The sequence below is a fragment of the Scomber scombrus genome, chromosome 6, assembly GCF_963691925.1.
Source record: "Scomber scombrus chromosome 6, fScoSco1.1, whole genome shotgun sequence".
NCBI lineage: Eukaryota > Metazoa > Chordata > Actinopteri > Scombriformes > Scombridae > Scomber > Scomber scombrus.
Window position 1 is genome coordinate 22,092,944 of NC_084975.1, and position 9,222 is coordinate 22,102,165.

Consider the following 9,222-nt stretch of genomic DNA (forward strand, 5'->3'; position numbering starts at 1 on the left):
GGTTGTGGCTGCAGCTTTCTTTCCTCTAATTGTCAGTAGTGTTTTTTTCGCTTTCCACCTTCCCTGCTATTTGTACTGGGCGTTGGTCCCATGATGACCTTGACAAGTGGTGAGATAACTTCTTTTCTGAATCTCTTGGTTATCTTTCATGTTGTTCAAAGTATTTAACCTTTTATCTGCCCCGTCTCTGTATCTTGTGTGCATCTGACTGCCTTGAAAAAGGGAATCTGCCTTTGTGGCCTGTTAGAAGGATTGTTGTCTAGCCAGTTATAGATTTTCTATTTCCAATTTTGCTAGACCAAAATGTTTCAACTGATACGATTTTCAACCCGTTAAGTGCACGAAAATTTCAATACATCTGTGAACTTTACAACCCTTGTTCCCTCAAAGAATGTTACAGCAGGAACTGGGCTCAGATGGTTGATCATCTACAATAATTGCTCAATAATTAACTTTCCCAATTGACACAACAGTTAAAACGGTCTTCTCTGCATTAGAAAATAATTTCAAGCTTGATGGTGTATACAGCAGAAATGTGATCTGCATTTAATTCATAATGCAACTGTTTTTGAGGAAACTCAGTAGCATCCTGCACAATAAGGACCACCCATTGTTTGGTGTTTTTAGTGAACTGAAGAGCTCCTTTAGTGCCAGACTAGTGATGCCAAGGTGCTCTACAGAAAGATTTAGAAGGTCCTTTATACCTGGTGCAGTGAGGTTTTTTAATGAACATTGCTGTTGACTGCTGAGTGTTGTGGATTGTTGGATTGATGTTGATGTGGCGCTTTGCACTTAACTTGTACAGTCTGTATGTTTCCTTGCTGTATGTTGGCTGTTTTTTGTGAGAAGGTGACATTCAATTTCCCCTCCAAGGGATAAATAAAGTACTTCTTATCTTATCTTATCTTATTGTATGTGTAAGGTATAGTGAGCCTGGTGGTGTTTTGCAAAGTTTAAGTAAATGGTAGATGCATGGACTGTATTTATAAAGCACTTTGAGTTTTACGGCCACTAAAAGTGATTTTGTACTACATGCCAACATTCACACATACATTCATACACTGATGTCTGACTATTTGACTATTTCAGTTACATATAATAGTTTTTTGGTTGTATTTTTCAAACTAATCCAGGCAATAATTAGTTTCTAAGTATTTTCATATGGTTCAATAAGATGACTTTGAGTGGTCAAATCTGCAATATGTTTCTGCAACATTACATCATTATTGGATGTTAAAGCATTTTAAATGCCAATTGGTTTTAAAAGTCTGAAAGAATTACCTCATGATGATGACAAGTGCAGTCATTTGAAGCATTAAATAACTGAAAGCAACAATAAAAACAGCTCATTTTGGAATTTTGATGCTTGAATTTAAAGACACAAAACTGAAAAAATGTTTTTAAAACAGTCTTGAAGTGTTTGTTTATTTACACATCTTGAATAGAGGTAGAACCATCTGTATTATTTACAAATATACATTAAAAATAAATAGTCACAGTATATATACAAATATATACAATGATAAAATCCTAACTCTGTAACACAGTATCTCTTATGTAATGCTTAATTACAACAGCTTGTAGTGAGCTCCGACTTACTTGATAGAGAAGAGGAAGCTAAGTGCATGTCACCTTTATATAGGGTTTATATAGGGTTTTATGCACTTTTTTGTTTTATAGATTTATGTGTCTTTTTAACTTGACTCTTTGAACGACCGCACAAGTTCCTACTGTGTGTGTGTATGCACAAATGGCAAATAAATCTTGCTCTATTCAAGCTCCATCAAGCAATTCTTTTGACAATAACACTGACTTAAATGTATGTGATGCGTAATGGAAGCAACCATTACAAGCTTTTGCTTTGTCTTGGTCTTCTGGCCGGCATGTAAACTGTACGATTATGTCTCACCTTTTTTTCTTGCTAATCAGTTTAAGATAAACACGGCCAACCAACTGTACACTACCCACTAAGAACAAATCCTCAGAATTGAAGAAAATGAGTAGTTGGTGGAGATATTATTCCCACGAGATGGTGGACAAAACCAGAGGTAAAACTAAATATTTGGGGACAGAAAACATGACTACAGTGGTATTCTCATGTTTCTCTATGTCTGCTGGACGTCTAGGAGTCACCTTGCGAGGCAGCTGGATTTGCAAGATCATGAGAGAAAGAATCCATCTTGTCAGGCTTCAAGTTTGGTGGTAAATCCAGTTGCCTCACAAAGCAAAGTGATTGACAGTGATAAACCGAGGGTTCATCCAATAATTATTACAATTAAAGTGCTTAGCCCTTTCCAAACAGTCTCCATGGATGACTTCTCAGATGGTTCTGTGTAACAAACCAAGTTAGTCTAAAAGGGCATTTGGACCGAAAACAGTGTTAAAAACAACACAGAGCATAAAATGCCATCCAGAAGGTCCAATTTAAGTAACAGATCTGTGAACTTGAAGGCTAATCAAGACAACAAAAGGCTGCAAAGAGGTAATGCATTCATGCTACAGTAGTCCACCAGGTATATGCTGCAGGATGCTAGCATGTATGTGATTGGCCAACACAGCACCTTGCTGGATGATGTCACATTGCATTACAGTAAAAGTTAAGTCTGGTACATTTTTTTTGGTGGACGACCCTGTGGTTTTTGGCAGAGCCCCCTGTGTTGACACACGTGATGCACCTCTGGACTGCACCCATTTCAAATGAATGAGAAGACTTTGGGGGGTTTTGGGTTTTTTTTTTTAAACACAGAGCAATTCAGCCTGAACGCAGCTTAAGTAAGCAGTTGTTTGCTAACAGGATAGCTGAAACATTTTTATATACTGGTTGTATATTTGGGATGTACAGTATATCTGCTGGTTTGTTTTGGCATCTTTCTACCCCCAAATGGTCAAAATGATCTATAAATGAATGAGGAAGTTAAGCCATTTGTAATTTGCTTTGGTAACCAGTCTGAATGTTTAAGCTATGAAATCTCTGTACAACCTACTCCTCTGGCACTATTAAGACATTACATCTATGCTGCACTTCTGCAAACTTCGACATCCTGTCATGTGACTTTCCGGAAATAGAACCGCAGAGCCAACAGACCTGACTGATCTAATCTCATCATAGGTAATTAAATTTCAATAACTGGAGGTGGCATGTAAGAAAGAAAACATATGATGCGGTTGGGCAAACCCAGTTTGGAAACAACTTCAAGTCCTTTTGCGCCCAGAGCCCTTCTCAGTGCCAGTCTGCTGACCTGCTGTAGACTGAGGGGGGTATCTGAGGAAGACAGAACAGAGATGACATTTTATCTGTGGCTCTTAAATGATTTAGATACTGACAGCAACCACAACCGGATGCACATTTTATATAAAAAAAAACAACTTACCCTCATAGAATTTAAAGCAGAGATAAGAAGACGATCCTAGACTGGTGTAGTGGATAGGTTTTTTGTTCAGGTTATCTCTGGCATACACGTTCCCCCCAAACTCGACAAGCAGATCAATCAAGTCAATGTTTCTTGTTTTGGCTGCATGATGAAGTGCCGTCTCATGTAGCTTGGCAGCATTCACATTCGCCCCTTGGGAGGAGGAAGAAAAAACAGCATGAGTGAGAGAAGTAGGTCTGTTATCTGCATTTGGGCTTATAAACTAATTACAAATGCCATAATGGCTTTATACTGTAATAAAATGTCAACAACAGTATGATAAGAAAATGTTTTGCTTCGATAATATAATAAGTCACAGAGGCATTTAGGTCTACATAAAGTGAATTGCCCTCATGAGGGATGAGCTCATTGGTGTGGCAGGCAAGGCTTAAGACCCAGCTTAAAAAAGGGAATCTATATACTTTCCCTTATTTTTAGTAATATATATGTTACAATGTTCATAATAAAGGTGGCCAAAGTTTCAAATAATGAGGTAAACGTATGTAAAAGTAATGCTTTGAATACAAGGTTGTCAACGCTTTTTTCCACTTTCAAAAGAAGCTGGCATCAACTTGTAACTGATTTTTTTATATGGTTATGTGCTCTATGCACAGCACACCCACAAGTGCTACAGTGTTTGTTGGTCAGCTGCTCTTGTTTATTATGCTGCATTACCTCAGAAGTTGGAGGTCAGAGCTGGGAACGACGTCATACCCGAGTTTGTATCGGTCCAGTTTATAAGTCAGAAAACCAGTTCTAGCCAGGTTAGACATTGTTAGCAATACCAGTTGATAAAACATCATTGTGCTGTATTTTGTGCATACAAACAGCATAGCAACATATCCACAGATAGAAGTTGGACAGTGCTGCGTGTACGACTGATTTAGGGAGACACAAATAAGACAAAACTGCTAATAAACAGGATATTACTACAACTTTCCCACTGTTTGATGCACGGGGCTACCATCTTGGATTTGAGGTCTGGTGAGGTTCGTAAGACTTTCTGAGTCAGAAATCTGACTTCAGGGGGCATTCCAGTTCAAATTTCCAACTGGGAACTCAGACATTCCGACTTCTGAGTACAACTGGAATGCACCATTAGTACTGGAGTTCACTGCTCGACTTTGCTAACATTATGACGGTTTGGGGAATAGTTGCACCAAGCCGTGACTGGGGTTGAGTTGGCACACAGTTTTTTTCCATTACACAGCACATCAAAGTTCCATAAGTTGTTTACCTATTCAAGGTGTGCTGGTCAAGTGCAGCTCTTCAAACATCATCATCATTGTGGCTGTTTCTGCTTGTACTTTTCCTCCCTGCATTATTTCAAATTGATCTGCTGAACAAAGACCTCCAAATGTTGCCAGATCTTGTTGTGTTGACCGTTTTTTGAGTGCTGCTAACGACACTCTGCCAAAGCTGTGATGAACACATTTAATTTCCTACAAATTTGTCACAATAAAAAAGTTTAGTAATTTAAACATTTTTAATATGAAGCGGTTCCAGGAGATGTTGCATTTGCATTGGCGGTAACTTAACACAACTCTGATACAGCTCTCATGAGTCACTGGGTGGAGGGCCGTAAAGATACAGGAGATACAGGAGCTGAAACTGCCTGTTGAGAGACAGAGGCTGAACTGTGGGGCTGCATAAAGGGCCAGTATAAGATAAATAAGGCGTGTTTTTGAACTGTGAATCATGCAAAGCTACTCTAGTGGAGTCCCAGTATAAATATACAGAGGTGGAAATGAGCATAATAGATCCATTTTAATTGCATGGTTTATGCAGCAGTTTGTCTCTCTGTCTGTATAACTGTAGTTAGCAAAGCACAGACACACTTTTTTTTTTTAATTTTCGGGTTAAAAAAAAGAAGCATTTTCACGATTTTCAGAAGAGACAGGGATTTACATCAATATCATCACATGAGACCAGAACAATCCAATAAAAGGATGATTATTACAATAAGATATATATTTAAAAGTTGTATTTTCTTGGATTACTGCTAAAATATAAAACCTTGAGAAAATGTAATGACTGTTCTTGCAAATATGGTTGATCAGGTTGGTTAATCAACTAACACAAATAATCTTTAGTTACAGACCTAATGACAAAAGTGTCAAAGAAAACCTAGTTGTTTAGATTTCATAATATATACAAAAAGTAAAACCAAAATAGCACATTTTTCTTTTGTTCATTTAAAAAAAAAATGTTAACCAAAAGGTATGCAAATATGTACAAACCTGCATTGAGGAGAACTTTGGCGCAGTCATAATGTTGTCTGGCGCAGGCAACATGGAGCGGTGTACCGTAGTGGCAGTCATGTGCTTCCATGAAAGCTCCTTGGTCAATCATGAGCTGGACACAGTCTGAATTACCTATTGTGGGAGACAAACAAAATGATGATGATGCCCTGCAGCATATTGACTTTTAAAACCCAGCTGGGGGTAAAAAAAAAAATCAGGTGGCAGAGTCATATTAGTGCTGCAGTAAATTTGAAAAATGCCAGTTAATAGTGCCTCTCCATCCAAACCCTTTTGAGTATTAAACACTCTTAGCACTTGAAAAGTGGCTGTAAAACAATTACGTCCTTCACAGAACACGGAAGCTATTATTTGTTTGAAACGATTTTTTCTGGGCAATCACTCAACAATCAGCTTTCTTCTCAATAACCATTTCCGTTTTTCAAATCAACACTGCAATCACTCCAGGGTGTTTAACTTCCTTAGCAGGCATAGCTGGAACATTTATTTCCCATAGTTAAGTCCCATAATTGTATTATTGGGTTTTTGTTTTGTTGCCACATCTCGAAAAAGCTTTAAGAAATAATCAAGAGCCCCACAAACATCTCATGATGTTAGAGAACTGTACTCTGCTTTCTCCTGCTCTTTTTTTGTCTTTCGAGTCTCCACCTTTGTGACGAATGATGAAATAAGCCACTGTCAGGATTTTTCTGTGATGAATGATGAGTCACATCAGTCATGTACAAGATGTTCCTGTGTGACACTTCACCCCCAGCCTCTTTGCTATATATACAGTTTATGACCTCAGCATTGTTTAGGAAAAATACTGAGGAACTTGATGTAGTCAAAGCCTGCCATTATCATTCTGATTGGAATGCTCTTTAACCAGTATGATAACAGTACCTGACTGATAAAGAAAACACATAGTGCAAGATACATTAATGTGTATTGTGTACTGTAACATGACACACCTCCCATACAGGCCTCATGAAGAGGTGAGAAGGTAAATAGTGGAGGATTAACTGTCGCTCCATACTCCAACAGCAGCTTCACACAGTCGAGGCTCCCAGCTGCACAGGCATCACACAGCGGTGTGCTGCCATCAATGTTACGAGCATCCACCTGGGGAACACAGCGCCATCATTTTAAAAATAATAATAATAATAATTGTACTAATATAATTTAGCCAATCATGCCCTGATGAATTAACCTCACCTGTGCACCAGCATTTAGCAGCAGTCTGACACACTGTGTCTGTCCCTGTATGCACGCCTCATGCAGTGGAGTGATGGAGTCGACAGCCACAGTGTTAACTGCTGCTCCAGCTTCGATCAGCTGCTGCAGCTGAAGAGCCCTCCCCTGCGCGGCCGCCTCATGCACTGCTGACCGGTCTGTCCAGAACCCAAGACCATGAGCTGCAAATATGAGAAACCAAACACAACTTAACGTGTCTGATCATAGGATGTATACATTTTCTGTTTATTTTTTCATTGCAACCTTAAACACATAGCTGAAAAAATATTCTCTACAAAGGGCATTAAGCTTGTAAGACATCAGACATGGACAAAGCTAACTGTACATCTGATTGACAGAAAATAATCTATGCAACTATTTTGATGACTGATTCATCATTTTAGTCAGGAAAAATGTTAAATGCTTTCTTCTCAAAAGTGAGGATTAGAAGCTGCTGTGTGTCATATGTGACATTAAACTGAATATCGTTACTTTTTGGACTTCTGATCAGACAAAACTAAATATTTGAAGACCTCACTTTAAGCTTTAATAAGTGACATTAGTGACAAGTTTTATAAACAGAATGCTTCATTGAGAAAATTATCAGATAATTGTTAGTTGTGGCCCTTTCTGCATGACACTGCCCAAATGAACAGGAAATAGTTTTTTTGCCATTATCATTCTTCCTATTCATACAGGCCATTAGAGGAGCCCTTCATAATGCACTTGCAATGTAGGTGATGGGGCCAAAATCCTTATGTGCAAAAATGCATTTAAAAGTTTATAAAAATTTAATATGAAATCCCTCTTCTTCTTTTTAAAAAAATAATTATTCCACCGCAGCTCAACAAGTAAACACACCCGAGGAAACACAAAGAGAATTTGACGCTAATATATGGCATATATCCACTTGATATGACTAACTGCTGGAGCCTCATATGAGCTTCAGATCAACTTTTAAATGTTTTTTTTTTTTTGCACAAAATGATGAGGATTTTGGGCTCCATCACTTAAAAGTGCATGTGAAGGGGGGGTTTTAATGGTCAGTATGAACAGGAGAAATGATGACGAGTAAAACCTTTTTCAGTGCTCATATTAGCATGTGATTGTTATTTTAAGACTTAAAAATGTGAAACTGAGACAGAGGGACACACACACACACACACACACACACACACACACACAGTTATCCAAACCATCACACTGGCACTAGTGTATTTGAATATTATATTACACCTCATGGGTCCATTTACCTATTCATTAGCACAATAGGTGTTTTTGTAATGGTCTGTCGGACAGTTTGTTACCCATGCAGTTGCACAACATGCCCTCCGGTGTCTGCTGGCCTCACTAACGAGCTTACACTTTACTGCTCTCAAATTAACGTCAGACACTAAAACGGAGAGCGTGCTAACGTGAGCTACCGCTGACCTAGTTGTACGTCTAATGGAGGCTAAAGGACGTGTCTTAATAAATGGGTGAAAGCCACTGAAAGTTTGCCATGAAGTCTACCAGTCCCGTTGGTTGAGCTAGCTGTGTCGTTTTTGGGTTACTGTCGTTGGTCACCATATGTAAGCTACTTACCGATGTCTCCATACAAGGACGGTCTGGTCCGTGTGATCTCCATTTCATGTTACCGCTTTCTTCTCCGTTAAACGCGTAGATTCAACCAAACACGCAGTTCATTTTGATGCAGTAGAATGACAAGTGAAGGGGAGGCATTACTAGAAATTTAAAAAAAAAAACACGCTGGAGTGCCGGGTGATGAGGGCTCAGTGAGTGCAGGTCCTGGGGCAGCTAAGGTGCCGGTCCAAATAAACAATCGATTGGGATTCTGGGAAATGTAGGCGACTGACCTGGCCTACAAAGATGGAGTCCAGCAAAAGTCTGGCCAAAAGGGAAGTGGCTGGTGTAACGACAAACAACTGTATCGTGAATGAAGCCACCATGACTTTTGGGGTTAAGGATGGATGCAAGGGGCAGTTAGGGACATCATTCACATTTACCATTCACATACACATAGTTTTCCTCTCACATACACTAATGAAACCAAAAATACTCACATACTATACTGAAATTCACACACACAACAAGAAGCGCTCTCTCACACACTACTGAAACGTTCTAGATGGAGGTTGGGATCATGAAGATAAGGAGTGGCAGAAGGAAAGAAGAAGTAAAATGGAGAAAATGGTCACTGAAGCAGTTCAGAGGCAGAATTAGATAAAAACCAGTTAAGAAAATTAGGGCAAATCCAAGCTGAAAACCAAAACAATGATTGGAAAGTCATCGATTGAGTGTGTTTGATGAGCATTTCCATCTCATAACGGTGGCTAAAA

The 9,222-nt window shown here is 38.9% G+C and overlaps 1 protein-coding gene across 3 annotated transcripts; it reads right to left on the reverse strand.

The window, feature by feature from the left end:
• Positions 1 to 1,395: 1,395 nt before the first annotated feature.
• Positions 1,396 to 8,663, reverse strand: asb13b (ankyrin repeat and SOCS box containing 13b). 3 transcript variants are annotated; one of them, XM_062421401.1, is made up of 6 exons: positions 8,468 to 8,663; positions 6,866 to 7,065; positions 6,622 to 6,772; positions 5,651 to 5,785; positions 3,372 to 3,563; positions 1,396 to 3,262 (listed from the first exon to the last, which is right to left on the reverse strand). In XM_062421401.1, the coding sequence occupies exons 1-6, from the start codon at positions 8,508 to 8,510 to the stop codon at positions 3,114 to 3,116; spliced, it is 870 nt and encodes a 289-aa protein (XP_062277385.1). In that variant the 5' UTR covers positions 8,511 to 8,663; the 3' UTR covers positions 1,396 to 3,113. The 3 variants fall into 3 exon arrangements, 1 of the variants encoding a protein (XP_062277385.1); XR_009925329.1 differs by lacking the exon at positions 1,396 to 3,262 and adding an exon at positions 4,648 to 4,852 and having other exon boundaries at positions 3,428 to 3,563; XR_009925328.1 differs by lacking the exon at positions 1,396 to 3,262 and adding an exon at positions 4,648 to 5,025 and having other exon boundaries at positions 3,428 to 3,563.
• Positions 8,664 to 9,222: the final 559 nt, after the last annotated feature.